Genomic DNA, 19283 nt, shown 5'->3' with positions numbered 1-19283 from the left:
GATTTCACGTGTCATACAAGTTGTGTGTAACTAGCACTCTCATACGCAAACGTAAAAGTGGCTTAACTCTCCTACATAACTATCTCATATGAAATTGTTTACCAGTCTGTTTGAAAATCCTTTTTGCTATCTATGCTGCTAATAAATTATGTGAGTGTAATGATCTACAATTTTCAAAATACTCTGTGAAAATGGCAAAGTGCAACAAAAAGCAAGGATGCAGTGAAATGAAAAGTGCACAAAGAAAAGTAAGAGTAAGAAACAAAGAGCATACTTGGAAGGTGAGACGGAAGCTGTCATTCTTACAGGCTTCCCTGTGGCCAGTCTCATTAAGTTGAAATAGATCCGTTTACTTTCTGGTGTAGTTACAGTATTGTCTCAGATTCTCATAAACTACAACAAGTGGATTTTACTTATGGCTCAACTCATAAGCCCGGAAATACACTCTCAAGCGAGAAAAAAAAGTGATATTTCAGCTGTAATAACATTTTGGTTTAACAGTGAGAAATAGTTCTCGTCTTTTAAGATTTAATTTTTATTGTATGTTTAGAATGGTTCAGAAGATTGATGGCCTTACATGTCTCATAATAAATACTTTCTTGCTTCCAGGAGATGATCCATCTACCAATATTAAGGCATGTGCGCAGGCTGCTTGCATCAGCAGTTATTTTTGGAACAGCTGTATTGTTAATGCTGTGGTTACCAGTAAGAATACTAAGAGCTGTATGGCCAAGCTTCCTGCCATACACTGTTGCTCTGCAGACGGAGACTCAAGTGAATGAACTGTCGCTGGAGCTGTTGCTACTCCAGGTAGCAGTTTGTCTCCAGACAGTAAATATTTGATATGCTGCAATCATTGATATTTTAGATAGTATTATGCAAAAATTGTGTAGCATCTTGAACACATGCGTCAAACTGATTTTAGTGATATTTTATTGCTAATTGTGCATGTCTTTTAGTTCTGCCCAATAGCAGTTTGTATTTTCAAAGGCTTCTTTGTGACATGTTCTTACCTCTCTCCTGCTGTGTATCCTAATACTGTCTTACAGAGACAGTAGTTTATCACTAGAAACAACTTTTTTTTTTCTTTACACAAATAAAGTGGGGCCAAAGGATACCAGCATGGTATTATATACTCAAAATTGAAGTACGTAGATGCAACCAGTAAGACACCAAATATTTTCTTTCCCGGTTCCTCACCACGTATTAGGTTTGAGGAAACATTTGAATATATTCATTTAGTCCTACTCCTAAACAAAAATTTGAAATATGATGGTGTTTATTGCGTCTCTTTATCATTTTTACAGCATATAAGGCATAAAAATTATTGCTTAATGAGTACACATGCACATTGTAAATGTTTTGTAAGTTATTGTAGACATCATTAGAATTATGAACACTTGTTATTTTAATGATTGTTTTGGGTTAGGACTGTCTGAATGAAATTGAATAAAGTATTTGTTTTGACAAGTTTTTTTCACCTCAATATATTAAGGCATGATCCACAGTTGTGTGTGTTGATATTGGTCTCCATGTGCTTCTGCTGTACTGCTGGTGAAACTGTTGTCTGCCTATAGCACTAAAAACGATTTTCAGCATGGGACACAAACTGCAAATACGTTCTTCCATAGGTGGAAAAGCGAGTGTGCATGCGTGCACATGCACATAATTTATATTGTGTGTTCTTACTGCTGCAGGCAGAACAACGGCTTCGCCAGCAGTACAGCAAGGGCACATATAGAACAATATCAAAACACATGCACACGAAATATCCATGGATGATTTCTTAACAAAATGAGGCAAAGTAAATATTGCCTTTATCCAGTTGCATACAGACTCTCATAGCCCGAAACTCACTAAAACAATATTAATGGCAATGGTATGACAACATTAAAGAAGTATCTACTCTATGTTCATGTTAGTACGCTGTTATGGTATTGAAATATGGTAAGGAAAAGTGTTGGGATTGTTCGTTTTTTAACTGTTTTACTGTAAGACAGTTTTACTTCATTGTTGTGTATATGTAGCCAAACACTATTGAAATTCAACTGTCAGTTGCTTCCAATTCAGATGGCAGTAATAGCAAAAATATTGGTAGGATATCCATGATATCACTGATATTATGAAGAAATTGCCTTGCTGTACAAAAAACATCTCATCAAATCATTCCTGTTGTGTTTACAGGTGATACTACCAGCTCTGCTAGAACAGTCACAGACACGAACATGGTTGAAAGCTCTTGTACGAGCTTGGTGTTGTGCAGTAGCATGGCTGCTTGATCTGCGACCTTATCTACTGGGTGATGAACGTGACCGTACACCTGGTGGAGGACAACAGCAGCAGCAGCCGCAGCCGGCAGGAGAGCAGGTACCTCTGCCTGCTGCCCTCGCAGGTGGTGGGCTGGGAGCTGCACATCAGGCACTCCTTCAGAGGGATGCACCATCCGGCTTCCAACCATACGAGCGTCCGCGCTGGTTTGCGGCGCGACTTGTTGGTCTGCTTGCTTGTGTGTGTGTTACATTAGTCGCAGCCAGTTTGGTTGCCTTGACAGTACCAGTTTGGTTGGGACGTGAAGTTACTGCAATGTGCCTCCCACAACAGCCACCAGGAGTCAGTGCTTCACCAATAACAGCAACGCGTCCTGGTACAAATGGTACAGCGAGAGTGCACGAACTGTACACTGCAGCTGCAGGCACATACTTGTGCTGGCTAGTTGCACGTGCTATCGCACTGGCACTCAGTTGGCTGCCACAAGGTCGGGCAGCAATCCTAAGTTGTTTACGACAATGGTGTATCTATGGTGCCCGTGCTGTGGCAGCCTGCTCCATCCTACTTGGTTTAGTCCCACTGTTGTTTGGCCTTCTGCTGGAGCTGGTAAGTTTTCACTCCTTTGCAACTCCAGTTTTCTTCCCCCTCTTTGTACTGTACATTTTTTCTTGTGAAAGAATAATTTTCAGTAATATTACTGACATATTTCAGGATGATTTTTTAAGTTTCTGTATGATTTTTTTAATGGTGTTACTTCTCACTTTTTTTGGTATAGCTTTCCTGTCTCCAATGGTCTTTATTAAAAGTGGACTTAACATTATTACCTTTTCTTGGGTGTTAAATTTTAGAAGTGCTGTCTAAAAGTGTTAACATTAAACAAAACTGCTTCCAGATTGTCGTCTTGCAATATGAAGGGGATGAAAATGATCTTTTATTAAAATCTTATATCAGAGGAGAGACAAATTTGTTTCTTTGGTACCCCTCGTTAGTCTGGGAAAAATGAGCAGTTGACTTATGCTAGTGCTCAGCAACAAGATTATTGTAACTTAGTGAGGCATGTCCTGGTACTAGGAAGTTTGTTAGTTGGGAATTAAATCAGTCTTGCAGAAATCACTTGTTCTTATGAGAAATTATGTAGACACGGTGGGTATGAAAGAGCAACTTACAATGTGTCTGGTGTTCTATCACTCCTTCTCTTCCTCTCAAAGTTACAGGGTTATTACAAATGATTGAAGCGATTTCACAGCTCTACAATAACTTTATTATTTGAGATATTTTCACAATGCTTTGCACACACATACAAATACTCAAAAAGTTTTTTTAGGCATTCACAAATGTTCGATATGTGCCCCTTTAGTGATTCGACAGACATCAAGCCGATAATCAGGTTCCTCCCACACTCGGTGCAGCATGTCCCCATCAATGAGTTCGAAAGCATCGTTGATGCAAGCTCGCAGTTCTGGCACGTTTCTTGGCAGAGGAGGTTTAAACACTGAATCTTTCACATAACCCCACAGAAAGAAATCGCATGGGGTTAAGTCGGGAGAGCGTGGAGGCCATGACATGAATTGCCGATCATGATCTCCACCACGACCGATCCATCGGTTTTCCAATCTCCTGTTTAAGAAATGCCGAACATCATGATGGAAGTGCGGTGGAGCACCATCCTGTTGAAAGATCAAGTCGGCGCTGCCGGTCTCCAGTTGTGGCATGAGCCAATTTTCCAGCATGTCCAGATACACGTGTCCTGTAATGTTTTTTTTGCAGAAGAAAAAGGGGCCGTAAACTTTAAACTGTGAGATTGCACAAAACACATTAACTTTTGGTGAATTGCGAATTTGCTGCACGAATGCGTGAGGATCTCTACCGCCCAGGTTCACACATAGTGTCTGTTCACTTCACCATTAAGAAAAAATGTTGCTTCATCACTGAAAACAAGTTTTGCACTGAACACATCCTCTTCCATGACCTGTTGCAACCGTGCCAAAAATTCAAAGTGTTTGACTTTGTCATTGAGTGTCAGGACTTGTAGCAATTGTAAACGGTAAGGCTTCTGCTTTAGCCTTTTCTGTAAGATTTTCCAAACCGTCGGCTGTGGTACGTTTAGCTCCCTGCTTGCTTTATTCGTCGACTCCCGCGGGCTACGCGTGAAACTTGCCCACACGCGTTCAACCGTTTCTTCGCTCATTGCAGGCCGACCCGTTGATTTCCCCTTACAGAGGCATCCAGAAGCTTTAAACTGCGCATACCATCGCCGAATGGAGTTAGCAGTTGGTGGATCTTTGTTGAACTTCGTCCTGAAGTGTCGTTGCACTGTTATGACTGACTGATGGGAGTGCATTTCAAGCACGACATACGCTTTCTCGGCTCCTGTCGCCATTTTGTCTCACTGCGCTCTTGAGCGCTCTGGCGGCAGAAACTTGAAGTGCGGCTTCAGCCGAACAAAACTTTGAGTTTTTCTACGTATCTGTAGTGTGTCGTGACCATATGTCAATGAATGGAGCTACAGTGAATTTATGAAATCACTTCAATCATTTGTAATAGCCCTGTATTTTTGTGACATCACAGTGTGTGTGGTAATAATTTTACCTTAAGTGATTATTCTTTATCCTTTCTGCTGCATTAGTGGTTGAATTCATAATTTGACAAAATTATTAGTTGAGTGGCACTTATTTTCTTTAAGTAAAAATCATTATGTAACACCGATCTTTCTTTACAGGTTGTAGTGGTTCCTCTAAGAGTACCACTGGATCAGACACCAGTCCTTTTTGTGTGGCAGGACTGGGCACTAGGTGTTCTGTACACAAAAATTGCATGTGCAATTATAATGATGGGTCCAGAGTGGCACGTGCGTCGTGCTATTGAGCGCACATATAGGGATGGTATACGTGATATGAACTTGGGATTTGTTATGCGTGAGTTGGCAGCACCTATTATCTCTTGTTTAGGGCTGGCATTAGCAGTGCCCTATGTTGTAGCTCATGGTCTAGTGCCATTATTTGTAGCCAATCCACAGCTGCGCAATCTTATTGCAAGGCGACTATATCCATTCCTGCTGCTCGTTTCACTCACAGCAGGAATTATAGTTTTCCAGGTAAGAAAAACTTTTATCTCTATTTTAATTTAAAATTAATTTTTGTTATATGTGCTCTATTGTAAAAGGGTAAATGGTATTGGGGAGGACGTACAAGAGTTCACCACCACCACCACCAACAACAACAACAACAACAACAACAACAACAACAACGAAAATCTAGCTTGTGAGGGATAGTCATAAAGTTTAATTATCACTTCAAAAAATAGTTACATATAGGTACTTGCCTTTAGTACTGGTACTCAGTAAAATCCCTACGCCACAACACCGTAGCACACCAGTAGAAGAGGCAGAACGAAATTGTGCAGCCCATTGGTGAACTGAAGAGTTTTGTGTGAATTAAATTTCTGAATAGGAAGGAGAACAATGCTCTGCAGCAGTGCATGTGGAGTTGGTGGCAGTGTATGTTAATGGTGCACAATGATATGACGCAGTGGTAAGATAGTACAGACACTTCTGTTGTGGTTACACAAGTATGAATGACAAACAGTGAAGTGTTAGAGCTATGTCTGTGAAAAAAAGGAACTGCTAGAGAAGTGAAGACCTCGGTTCTCAATGACCTGCTTAATACAATTGAGACTATTAGTGGAAGAAGTGAAAGTCATTCGCGGATCAGTTTTCGACATCTTGCATGACAATTTGAACATGAGGTCCTGGGATCTGCAACCACTCACATACATTCCAAATGTTAGCAGAAATATTGCAACTATGTCAGGCTAATTCAGATGACTACTTTGGCCAGCTAATCCCCATGCACAATTTCTGGATGTATTCTGTTACACTGAGTCAAAGAAACAACACAGTTGGTGGTAATGTGTGAATTCAGTATCACTGAAATAGGCAGAGACTCAGCTGTTGTTGGGCAAGGTGCTGCTAAGTGTTTTGTGGGAATGCTGTGGTGTGTGGTACTAAACAGATGGATCTTGTAAGGGGCAGACCATCACAAAAGCTACTACCGAATATGACAAAGTTATGACAGTCCATCAAGACAAAGCATTGTGGGAAAGGGCTGCTTGGCTCCACAACAATGCCCCAGCTTATTCTGCACAGGACGCAAAATTTTGTCTTCCTCTATCCACTCTCACTGTACCTCATACGGCATTCAGTGACTTCTTTTCTCACTTGAAACTATTGTGTGGCGGGCATTCTCAGAGTGACAAGAAGGTGCTTTCCAAGTGGAAATTTTCCTGAACAGCCAAAATACACTTCTACAACCAAGGTCTCCATCTGTTATTTGGGGGACAATGAGTCACACTAAATATGTAAAGGAGAACTAACATAACCACTAGGTTTCATGGTTGGCACTTCAACTTCTCAATGTGATAATTAAAATGTTGATTACCCATTGTACTTTTCCAAACTGAACATCTGTATGATCATACAATGCAGACTTTCATGGCTAGTATTTTTGCTGCAGTCAAAAGCATATTTCTGTGCCAATGTTGCAGGCTTCATCAGAGGCTATAAAGACTCGGATAGCAGTTTCAGATTTAAACCAGCTCTGCAAGGCCTATTGTTTGTTTGTTTGTTTGTTTGTTTGTTTGTTTGTTTGTATCTCTGCATTTGGAACTGTACATATTTCATCCTTATGTTGTTATTATCATCTTCATCATTATTATTTAAAATGAACATTAGCAATCTGAAATTCTCACTCTGCAATGGAGTGTGTGCTGATATGAAACTTCCTGGCAGACTAAAACTGTGTGCTGGACCAAGCCTCAAACTCGGGATCCTTGCCTTTCGTGGGCAAGTGCTTGACTGACCGAGCTACCCATGCATGACTCACGACTTTTCCTCACAGGTTCACTTCCACCAGTACCTCATTTCCTAACAAAGTTCTCCTGTGAAACTTGCAAGGCTTGGAAAGTAGGAGGCAAGTTACTGATGGAAGTGAAGCTGTGAGGACAGGTCATGAGTCTTGATGGGTAGCTCAGTCAGTAGAGCACTTGCCCGGCGAAGGTCCCAAGCTTGTCTCGGTCTGACAAACAGTTGTAATCTGCCAGAAAGTTTCAACATTAGCAATATCTGTCTTTATGATACAGCTTAGACCACGAACATTGCAGCACCTTGAAGACGGTAGGCAGCAAACAACAAATTGTCGTGAAGTGTATTACATGCTTGTAAATGCAAATGGTGAGCATTTCAGTTCAACTGCACAATATAGGTAGGAGTGATACCATCTAAATTCTCCATATAATGAAAGATTATGCAGTGGATTTCTCCTTCTGCAATAATGTTTGAATGTTTGTTTCTGAGAAGATCTTGTTATGCCTCATGTAAGAACAACAAATGTCTACCAGCATTTGTTAGACTTTACAGTGGTAGTACTTTAGGCTCTCGAGACTGTGTTTTATAATTCCTTGGTAGTGTTAGTTGTCTTGGTTGGATCACATTATTTGTGCATGAGTATGGCACTGATGGATTTAGGAGAGGCATTCTCGGCACCATGCAGGATTTCTGCAAATATCCACATGGACAGTATGCCAGTTTCTGGAGCACTATTGACTGGCAGCAAGGTGACCATTGTTGTGGCAGAGAGAGGCTTTGACAGTGGTGTGCCCAGCAAGAATACAAGACACAGAGTGGCACCATGTCTTTCCAGGTGGTGTGCTGTCTTGCTCCAAACAAGCCTATATCTTGTCAAAAGGCTTATGACATAGCTGTGCGATCCTGCAAGGCCCAGTGAACTGTCTCTGCCCTCTCTGGCATTGGACACATGGAGCTGTTTAGATTTTCTGTAGCATTATGTGTGGTCATTTGGAACAAAAACTAGCAGCAATCTCATGGAATGATAATCTGCAATGTTGATAGGGAGTAATTCCACTGCTGCCAAATTGCGATACATGCAGTCTCAGAGACTGCAGCCATGTGTGCAAGTTGCGTTTGATTTAGTGTGTGTGTGTGTGTGTGTGTGTGTGTGTGTGTGTGTGTGTGGGCTTGTGTGCATGTGTGTACGTGTGTCTACTGCTGACAAAAGCCTTAATGGCCAAAAGCTATAATTGTGTGAATCTTTTTGTTGTGCCTATTGCGACTCAGCATCTTCGCTATATGGTGAGTAGCAACTTTCCTTCTCTGGTATTGTTACATTCCATCCTGGAATTTCCATTGTTTGATACATGCTTAAAGATGTTTCTCCTTCTTACATGAGAGATACATGAGATCCTCATAAACGACTAACAGTCAAGTGCAATTTCTGAATGAGAGACCCAATTTATAATTTTTTCCAAAATAAAGATTGCAGATAGTGTTACTCCTACCTGCTTTGTGTGATTGTGGTGAACTGCCAATAATTTGCATAAAGTAGCATGTTGTACAATTAATGCCAATGTGACGTTTCTTGCATGCCATCTTCATGATTTTGCAATTTCAGTGGCCAGCAGCGTATTTACTAAAATCGAGAAGCAAAGGTTTCAAACAACACTGATGATAGTGCAGTCGATATTTTTTTATACTAGCACTTCTCAATAGATATGACTCATGGAATGGTTGCTTATTTATGTAACTTGAACTGTTCATTATAACAGAGTACTCTAAAGGTGATACTGGGAAGCAGTTACGGATAAAAAGGCCTAAGTTAATTTGTTCTTTGAGGTTTTCATCAATATACACATAGGTGTGGCAGTCATTTTTATCATGTCCTAGGTGTAGTCTCATGATTTCATCAACATCATGAGTTTGTCTTGTTAGAACTTCCACCTTAAAGGATCTCAAAATTAGTCTTTCCCTCTATTCTCGGGAACTCTTTTACTAAATTTTCCTATGGCTTTGTAATGGTTTATTATTGTTGGATATATTTTATTATCAGCTATTTTCGTAATGTGATCCTAACATTTTATCTGGTGTGCTTAGAGTTCTTCCTGTATACTCTGTAGTCCTTATTGAGTTTTATATCTTCATGATTTTGTTGATGAAATCAAAAAAGAACCAAGACTTAATTTCAATCTAACACTCAGTTGACATTACTGAGAAAGACAGTGTAGTGATTAAGACACTGATCTGAGTTGGGGGGGGGGGGGGGGGAGAACAGGATCAAACTGTTTCCAGTCATTCAGATTTTCTTTGCTTTCCTTAAACAGGGTGAATACACCCCAGGACAATTGGGAAATCTAGGAATTTTTTTCATCTGGGAGAAATGCGGGAATTTTTCATTGCTTTAATTTTCAGTTAAATCTTTGTAATTTCAACTAGTAAGAGCTAACACCCTACAAAACATTTTACTTTAGTCCATTGCTGCAAACACTTCAGCAATAAATCATAAACGAGAGAATATCACCAAAATGAAATGCAAAGAAAATGTGGTATCTACAATAACAAAACACAGTGCACACGCAAGCACTGTCTGTTTTGCAATTAAAATTCCAAGAGCATACATCTAAGTTGCCATCTGGTGGCAAACATGAGCATGTGTAATTGGTGCAATATAGTTAAGTTTACATTTGTACATAACAGGTTCATACAGGATGATTTTTTTCCACCATGTAACACTCTAGGGATTGACTGATCAGAGGATACAGAACAAGGTCTAATGAACTTATATTCGGAAATGCATTGTTTCCATGTTAGAGACCATTTACTCAATCATACTTTGGTCCAGAGACGGCGGTCTAATACGTGCTGTACCATGTAGCCACAGTTACAGTATGCATGTTTTCTGCCTGGAGGGTGGTGCTGTTCCTCCTCCATCATGCCCTAGCACCCTTTCCTACCATAGTAACGGGTAATGTTGTGTCCAATTCACTTCTCTTGCTTCTCTGTCAGAGACTATCGAGTACCCCATAACAACAAACTGCTTTCAATGCATCGTTCTCGTGGGCATTTTTTTCAGTGAGCATGACATCACAACTATTTACATTTGTAACAGGTGAAGGAGATCTGAGGATAGTTACATTCAAAGTGAATTTCTGGTACTTTCCATGAATCGGTGCACATCAAAGTAGCTGACCTATTACATTTATATCAAACAATTGACTCTCAAGATGATGACGAGAGAAATGACAAAAGACGGACGTATTGAAAATGAAAGATACTATTTAGTATTGAACATCATGACGTACATCAAAAAGCAGTCACTACATGGGTGTAACAGTTCTTTCAATTAATGGAAGCAGAGTGGGAAAGCTAGGAATTTATGAATATTTAATTTGGCACCTCGAAATTGGAATGTTGGTGGTTATGTCAGTTCTTCTCTAGCATTTTTGCATATAAGCTAATAAGGATAATTAAGATTGACTTCTCTCTTGCACAGGGTACATGAATTTTGCAGCACCACAGTGCACGCAGTTTCTCACATCGTGACTGGGAAGCAACCCATACTTCCAACAAAATTTCAAACATTTCACTGTATCAGTAAAAAGTGAAATCTACTCCATCTACGTTGTTGTTGTTGTTGTTGTTGTTGTTGTTGTTGTGGTCTTCAGTCCAGAGACTAGTTTGATCCAGCTCTCCATGCTACTCCATCCTGTGCAAGCTTCTTCATCTCCCAGTACCTACTGCAACCTACATCCTTCTGAATCTGTTTAGTGTATTCATCTTTTGGTCTCCCTCTATAATTTTAACCCTCCACGTTGCCTTCCAATACTAAATTGGTGATCCCTTGATGCCTCAGAACATGTCGTACCAACCGATCCCTTCTTCTGGTCAAGTTGTGCCACAAACTTCTCTTCTCCCCAATCCTATTCAATACTTCCTCATTAGTTATGTGATCTACCCATCTAATCTTCAGCATTCTTCTGTAGCACCACATTTCAAAAGCTTCTATTTTCTTCTTTTCCAAACTATTTATCGCCCATGTTTGACTTCCATACATGGCTACACTCCATACAAATACTTTCAGAAATGACTTCCTGACATTAAAATCTATACTCGATGTTAACAAATTTCTCTTCTTCAGAAACGCTTTCTTTGCCATTGCCAGTCTACATTTTATGTCCTCTCTACTTCGACCATCATCAGTTACTTTGCTCCCCAAATAGCAAAACTCCTTTACTACTTTAAGTGTCACATTTCCCAATCTAATTCCCTCAGCATCACCCGACTTAATTCGACTACATTCCATTATTCTCGTTTTGCTTTTGTTGATGTTCATCTTATATCCTCCTTTCAAGACACTGTCCATTCCGTTCAACTGCTCTTCCAAGTCCTTTGCCATCTCTGACAGAATTACAATGTCATCGGCGAACCTCAAAGTTTTTATTCTTCTCCAAATTTTTCTTTTGTTTCCTTCACTGCTTGCTCAATATACAGATTGAATAACATTGGGGATAGGCTACAGCCCTGTCTCACCCCCTTCCCAACCACTGCTTCCCTTTCATGCCCCTCGATTCTTATAACTCCCATCTGGTTTCTGTACAAATTGTAAATAGCCTTTCGCTCCCTGTATTTTAACCCTGCCACCTTCAGAATTTGAAAGAGAGTATTCCAGTCAACATTGTCAAAAGCTTTCTGTAAGTCTACAAATGCTAGAAACATAGGTTTGCCCTTCCTTAATCTATCTTCTAAGATGAGTCGTAGGGTCAGTATTGCCTCACGTGTTCCAACATTTCTACGGAATCCAAACTGATCTTCCCCGAGGTCGGCTTCTACTAGTTTTTCCATTCGTCTGTAAAGAATTCGCGTTAGTATTTTGCAGCCATGACTTATTAAACTGATAGTTTGGTAATTTTCACATCTGTCAACACCTGCTTTCTTTGGGATTGGAATTATTATATTCTTCTTGAAGTCTGAGGGTATTTCGCCTGTTTCATACATCTTGCTCACCAGATGGTAGAGTTTTGTCAGGACTGGCTCTCCCAAGGCCGTCAGTAGTTCCAATGGAATGTTGCCTACTCCGGGGGCCTTGTTTCGACTCAGGTCTTTCAGTGCTCTGTCAAACTCTTCACGCAGTATCGTATCTCCCATTTCATCTTCATCTACATCCTCTTCCATTTCCATAATATTGTCCTTGAGTACATCGCCCTTGTATAGACCTTCTATATACTCCTTCCACCTTTCTGCTTTCCCTTCTTTGCTTAGAACTGGGTTTCCATCTGAGCTCTTGATGTTCATGCAAGTGGTTCTCTTATCTCCAAAGGTCTCTTTAATCTTCCTGTAGGCAGTATCTATCTTACCACTAGTGAGATAAGCCTCTACATCCTTACATTTATCCTCTATCCATCCCTGCTTAGCCATTTTGCACTTCCTGTCGATCTCGTTTTTTGAGACGTTTGTATTTCTTTTTGCCTGCTTCATTTACTGCATTTTTATATTTTCTCCTTTCATCAATTAAATTTAATATATCTTCTGTTACCCAAGGATTTCTACTAGCCCTCGTCTTTTTACCTACTTGATCCTCTGCTGCCTTCACTACTTCATCCCTCAAAGCTACCCATTCTTCTTCTACTGTATTTCTTTCCCTCATTCCAGTCAATTGTTCCCTTATGCTCTCCCTGAAACTCTGTACAACCTCTGGTTCTTTCAGTTTATCCAGGTTCCATCTCCTTAAATTCGCACCTTTTTGCAGTTTCTTCAGTTTTAATCTACAGGTCTTAACCAATAGATTGTGGTCAGAGTCCACATCTGCCCCTGGAAATGTCATACAATTTAAAACCTGGTTCCTAAATCTCTGTCTTACCATTAGATAATCTATCTGAAACCTGTCAGTATCTCCAGGCTTCTTCCATGTATACAGCCTTCTTTTATGATTCTTGAACTAAGTGTTAGCTATGATTAAGTTGTGCTCTGTGCAAAATTCTACCAGGCGGCTTCCTCTCTCATTTCTTAGCCCCAATCCATATTCACCTACTACGTTTCCTTCTCTCCCTTTTCCTACTACTGAATTCTAGTCACCCATGACTATTAAATTTTCGTCACCCTTCACTATCTGAATAATTTCTTTTATTTCATCATACATTTCTTCAATTTCTTCATCATCTGCAGAGCTAATTGGCATATAGACTTGTATTACTGTAGTAGGCGTGGGCTTCGTATCTATCTTGGCCACAATAATGCGTTCACTATGCTGTTTGTAGTAGCTTACCCGCATTCCTATTTTCCTATTCATTATTAAACCTACTCCTGCATTACCCCTATTTGATTTTGTGTTTATAACCCTGTAGTCACCTGACCAAAAGTCTTGTTCCTCCTGCCACCGAACTTCACTAATTCCCACTATATCTTACCTTTAACCTATCCATTTCCCTTTTTAAATTTTCTAACCTACCTGCCCGATTAAGGGATCTGACATTCCACACTCCGATCCGTAGAACGCCAGTTTTCTTTCTCCTGATAACGACATCCTCTTGAGTAGTCCCCGCCCGGAGATCCGAATGGGGGACTATTTTACCTCCGGAATATTTTACCCAAGAGGACGCCATCATCATTTAACCATACAGTAAAGCTGCATGCCCTCGGGAAAAATTACGGCTGTAGTTTCCCCTTGCTTTCCGCCGTTTGCAGTACCAGCACAGCAAGGCCGTTTTGGTTAGTGTTACAAGGCCAGATCAGTCAATCATCCAGATTGTTGCCCTTGCAACTACTGAAAAGGCTGCTGCCCTTCTTCAGGAACCACACATTTGTCTGGCCTCTCAACAGATACCCCTCCGTTGTGGTTGCACCTACGGTATGGCTATCTGTATCGCTGAGGCACGCAAGCCTCCCCACCAACGACAAGGTCCATGGTTCATGGGGTTAACCCTAAGATCTATAAGATCCATCTACGTAAGAGCATCCAATACATTCATCATGCTTGCCTCACCCAGTACATGTTCCTCCATCGTAATATTTTACTGCTCTCAGCTGACGTTCCGCTGGCGAAGTATAAAACAATATCATTGTTTCTCGCTTCATGACTCGACAGTCAAACATTAGATGGTTATCCCTAGCAGTGGGTCTGCAATTTCAGTGTTCACCAGTTCTTGGAAATTATCAAATTTCCCTTTACACATGATAAACTATGTTACATCTCAGAATATGTGATGAATTTCTTAAATTGTGGGTGTTAGACTCTTATTCAAAACTTAACACTGAGAACCAGTCACTTCAAAAAATTTCTGACCCAGGAGACCAGCCATTTATTGCCATTATTTAGAACTTTATGCAATAACAATTGAAAGAAGTATAATTATCCTTCAAAAAAGTGCAAAGTGAGTTCTTGAGCAATTTCACATGTAATTGGCTTTTCTATGGAAAATTCAGTGTTTTATGTAACATGTATTCAGTCAGGTAACTCACAAATTGTTTGGTGCATAGCAGTGAAATTTATATTAAAAAACAGCAAAATATTTTTGGTGACTAACTTTATATGTGAAAATAAAAATATTATGAAAAGGAAAGTTGCTGCTCAACTTATAGCGGAGATACTGAGTCGCAGATAGGCACAACAAAAAGACGATATAAACCCTCGGCCAACAAGGCCTTTGTCGAAAACCCGTGTGCGCGCAACCCCCTCACACACACACACACACACACACACACACACACACACACACACACACACACAGGCTTTAGCAGTTATCAGACTGATAATGCTATTGTTGTTTGCGCAAATGATTGTCAGAAAACACAGAAAGACTTGTTTATGTGGAAAAAATGTTTAAGCAATGTTACATATGGTACTAAATATTTAAATTTAAGTAAATGCTGATGATTCCACATAACTGTAAACAAAACAAGGGTCTTCATGAATATGTGATATGTTTGTGAGTTTCCATTGTCATAGAAAACTGGATATCTGTGTGATGCACCATGAACACGTGAAATATATTGATAAGTGAGTGGTGGGTTTTTGGTGCACATTAGGAAGTCTAGTAAGGTACAGTTTATTTTTTAATTAAATGATTTTTATCTATTGTAAGATACTTCCCAGGTAATCTTCCAATGAATGATTTCCCCGTGCAGCCTGATTGACATGCTGTTGGATTTATAAATTATCATTACACAGTATTATACAGCTTTCAGAAATATCTTTTGAAACACAGTTATTTGCCCCAAGAACTACTCTTGATATTGTTTCAAGAGTTGGTAATTCACATTCAGATATTATTATTATTATTATTATTATTATTATGTATGTAACGGAACCAATAGCCAACGTAAAGGAAGGTGTGACATATCGGAATATGTGCATTGTCGTTTTTCCAAAGGAAAATTTAGTTTACATGTGGCTTAGAGACAAGGTTGCATGGGAAGCGTTCCAGTGGAACCTGCATTGCAGATCGAAAGAATACACTTGCAATAAAGCAGGGCTTGGGTAAATGTTGGTTTCATAGGTGGCCAGGCTGGGATCTTCAGGGTATGTGTTCGGTGAGGCAGCTACCAAACACTACACCCAACCATGTAGGTAAACAAAGCCAGGAGCAAGCATTGATCCATTGTGACTTGTCTGATGTAGCAGACAGTTTATCGTATTGAAAATCACTGGCACTTGCATAGAGTTCATATGAGTAGTATAGAGTAATATTGTGCCTGAAACTTCTCACCAAAGACAAACTCAAGTGTAGTGAATGAGATGCCCTGTCATCAGGTATACTTTTTCTTTAGAATAAATTTATTTGAGAATAATGTAGCTGAAATTCAATTTTTGTCAGCTATTTCCATATTTTACAGTTCATGCTGCACAGTTGCAAATTAGACTGTTCAGTCTTGCAAAGAATTGTGCATTTTTATTGACCACCTGCTGACATATTTTTGTTTTCATTCAAACAATATTGTGAGAAGGAAAGTTGCTACTCACCATATAGCAGAGACACAAAAATATGTCAGCAGGTGGTCAATAAAAATGCACAATTCTTTGCAAGACTGAACAGTCTAACAGAACCAATAGCCAACGTAAAGGAAGGTGTGACTCACCATATAGCAGAGATGCTATATGGTGAGTAGCAACTTTCCTTCTCATAATATTGTTACATTCCATCCTGGATTTTCCATTGTTTGATTTTGTCTTTATTCAAAGCATTTTGTGACTTCACTTTAGTGACATTCAAATAAAGTGCATTATGTATAAATTTGTTTCAGATTCGACAGTTTCGGAAACTATATGAACATATTAAGAATGATAAATACCTTGTTGGACGAAGGTTAGTGAACTATGATCATCGTCGTCACAAATCACCCTCCATTCGGCATTAGAAGCTATAGCTGTTGATAATACTATTGCCTTAAATTTGATAGCTTCCTCCGTCACCTGCGTGGAGATAACTGAAACCTGAAGAAATTTTCTTAATGATTGTAGAATTAATATATTGAGTGTACATGTTTCGAATAAATGCTTACGTGTATAGTGTGTTTCATGAACTTGTCCAGTTTAGTATTGAAATTACTGACGACAGTTTAAACAACTTTTTCTCACAAATACAATGTGCACATCAGCAATAACACCAACTACTTTAGTATTGTGTTCCCTCATGTGAGAATTTTCTTCTTGAAATAGATTTCATACTTCTTGCAGAAACAGTTGTATTTTTTCTGTCACTTTTATCTTTGTTAAAAAATTATAAATTATAGAAATAATTAATTTCTAGTTGTGTGAAAAAAATTGTAGTCTCTCTCAAAAGCAACCACAACAGATAGTTGTCATCTCGAATATTATTTATTAAGAACTCTCCTGCTTCAAGGCTAGGCTTTTTGACTATAAGACTATTGCCTGGGAATAAAGTACCTATTATTTTTACTATTAATTTTTTTAAATACTGAGGCAGATATCAGATAATCTAGTATCAGATGCTATCTGATGTAAATGGTTGAAGACAGTTTTTAAGTTATTTGTTCTTAATTTAAAATGTGAAATGAAATTTCTTCGCTTGCTCATAACTGTACTTTGCCATACTTGTGTATCTGGTTGAAGATGCTTGTATATTATTGTTAATAACTAAAATTTCCCAGTTAATATAAAGACTGTTGCAGATCTGGTGTATCTTATCTTTCCATTGTAAATAGCTCTAAGTATTTATTACAATATTGTGTTGAGGTTGTGGACACTTGATGTATGAATCATTGAAGTGTTGACTATTGGGCTTCAGAATTTAAGTTTTTGAAGACCATTTTGTAGAAACTCATTCCTAACATGCTAAAGGACTGATTTCAATTACCACTGCAAAAAAACAGAGTACTTGACTGTGCACACAAAAATATTGTCACTTTGTGTATCCAGTCTTCATTCTTCAAATAAACATAATTTTAATTATTATTTGAAAATGTTTGATGCCACTGGAGTACTATTGTTGTTTCACAAATTTTTATTAAAAGCGCTGTGCAGTTGGTAGTGGAGCATTTTTCCTGTGTTTGGGAACAATAACACAAACAGTACAGATAATTACTAAGTGTATTGATCATGTGTAATAGTGCTTAAAGAATATAAACAATGAAGGAAAAAATGGATTGTGAGAAACTATGATACACACACACAAAATCGCCAAATCCTGCGAGAGAATGTAAGACTATAAAAGCAAGTGGAGTGTACCTGGGGATGTTGTAAGTTGAAGGAGGCTTAGGAATGTGGTAAAAATGAGATTTTTTTATAGGAATAGTGTGTAACAAGTCACTGCAATACATTTCTGAAGACAAATAAGACGTATATTGTTCATTTCACAATGAAGATTGTTGTTCACTTCCATTTTTGTATGTCAAACTAAAAAACGAATTGTCTTCGATTTCCTTGTGGTAACTGGCATTCATTTTATATAGTCAGTTGTTAATTTATCAACTTCTTCACTTGGCAAATATTAAGACAATTTTAACTTTTTTCCTCCAGGACAATATTTTGGTAATGTTGCTGCATTATTCTTTTGCTAGCAATGCATTAAATTCTCGTTAGATCTGCCCACTTCAGCCCTCAGTCTGTTAATGGTCCTCCATGCAATCTGATGTTTTCTCAGCCTATTTCTGACTCATAAAATTCTCCAGTGTCTGCTCAGGTGACATAACGCCAATATTTTTGCAGACAGCACCCAAGTACTCATCTTCTTCCCTGCAATTTCTTCTGACCTGAATTTCATAGTCTCACCTCAATAACACCAGTTTCAGTCACCGCAAAGCTGAAAATATAATTGCATGAGGGATGGTGTTTGTTCATTGATGTACACGACACCAACATGTTGGTTGACTAATACACATGCAAAGTTCCATTATCAATTATGGTGATTAATTTTCATGCTACAAACAATAATAATTAACACAAGTTTTCAGGCCAGTGCACATAATCATGGCAGGAAGTAAGTTGTTCTATTGCGGCACAAGATTAACAGTTCACATTTACACTCATAGGAAAAAGGATCACAACACCAAACATAATTAATGTAGAGTAATGATTTGTCTAGCTAACATATTTAAGTGATTAACATTGCAAGATAGGTAAGTGTGATATACAGGTGCTGTACAGATGCCGGATGCCGATTTGTGGAGTGGAGTTCTACACCTGTTACACTTGGTCCGTCAATACACAGACAGTTAGTGGTGTCTGGAGTTGTCGTCCGATGATGTCCCACATATACTCGATGGGTGACTACAGACTTGGCTTATTGAGCCTGCCAAAGCAACATCTCGACAATCTGTAGAGCATGTCAGGTTACAACAGCAGTAAGTGGGCAAGTTTTATCCGTTGGAAAACACCCCATGGAATGATGTTTATGAATGGCAGCACAACAGGTCAAATCATCAGATTGATGTACAGGTTTGCAGTCAGACTGTGTGGAATAACCAGGAGAGTGCTCCTGTTGTAATACGGAATTGCAACCCAGACCAAAGGTCCAGTGTGTCTAGTACAAATTGGTTGCAGGCTCTCAACTGGTCTTCTCCTAAACAACACACATCACTGGCACCAAGGCAGAACCAGATTCCACAGGGTGTATACGGCCTGGGAGATCCGGGAAAAACCCGGGAATTTTTTTAGAATTCCGGGAATTTTTCGTTGTTCTAGTTTTCAGTTTAATTTTTGTAATTTTGACTGACT

The 19283-nt window shown here is 39.1% G+C and overlaps 1 protein-coding gene across 2 annotated transcripts in view; it reads left to right on the top strand.

The window, feature by feature from the left end:
• Positions 1-17522, top strand: part of LOC126175325 (E3 ubiquitin-protein ligase MARCHF6) — a 47533-nt gene extending 30011 nt beyond the window's left edge. Inside the window, exons 6-9 of one of the 2 annotated variants that reach the window (XM_049922041.1) lie at positions 610-810; positions 2185-2874; positions 4988-5362; positions 16352-17522. In XM_049922041.1, coding sequence (XP_049777998.1) covers positions 610-810; positions 2185-2874; positions 4988-5362; positions 16352-16465 — 1380 coding nt within the window. In that variant the 3' untranslated portion in view covers positions 16466-17522. Of the gene's footprint in view, positions 1-609; positions 832-2184; positions 2875-4987; positions 5363-16351 lie in introns of both variants that reach the window. The other variant, XM_049922040.1, reaches the window with a different exon arrangement.
• Positions 17523-19283: the final 1761 nt, after the last annotated feature.

The sequence above is a fragment of the Schistocerca cancellata genome, chromosome 3 (genome assembly GCF_023864275.1).
Source record: "Schistocerca cancellata isolate TAMUIC-IGC-003103 chromosome 3, iqSchCanc2.1, whole genome shotgun sequence".
NCBI lineage: Eukaryota > Metazoa > Arthropoda > Insecta > Orthoptera > Acrididae > Schistocerca > Schistocerca cancellata.
Note: the sequence above shows the minus strand (reverse complement) of the source record. Positions and strands in the feature narration are given on the sequence as shown.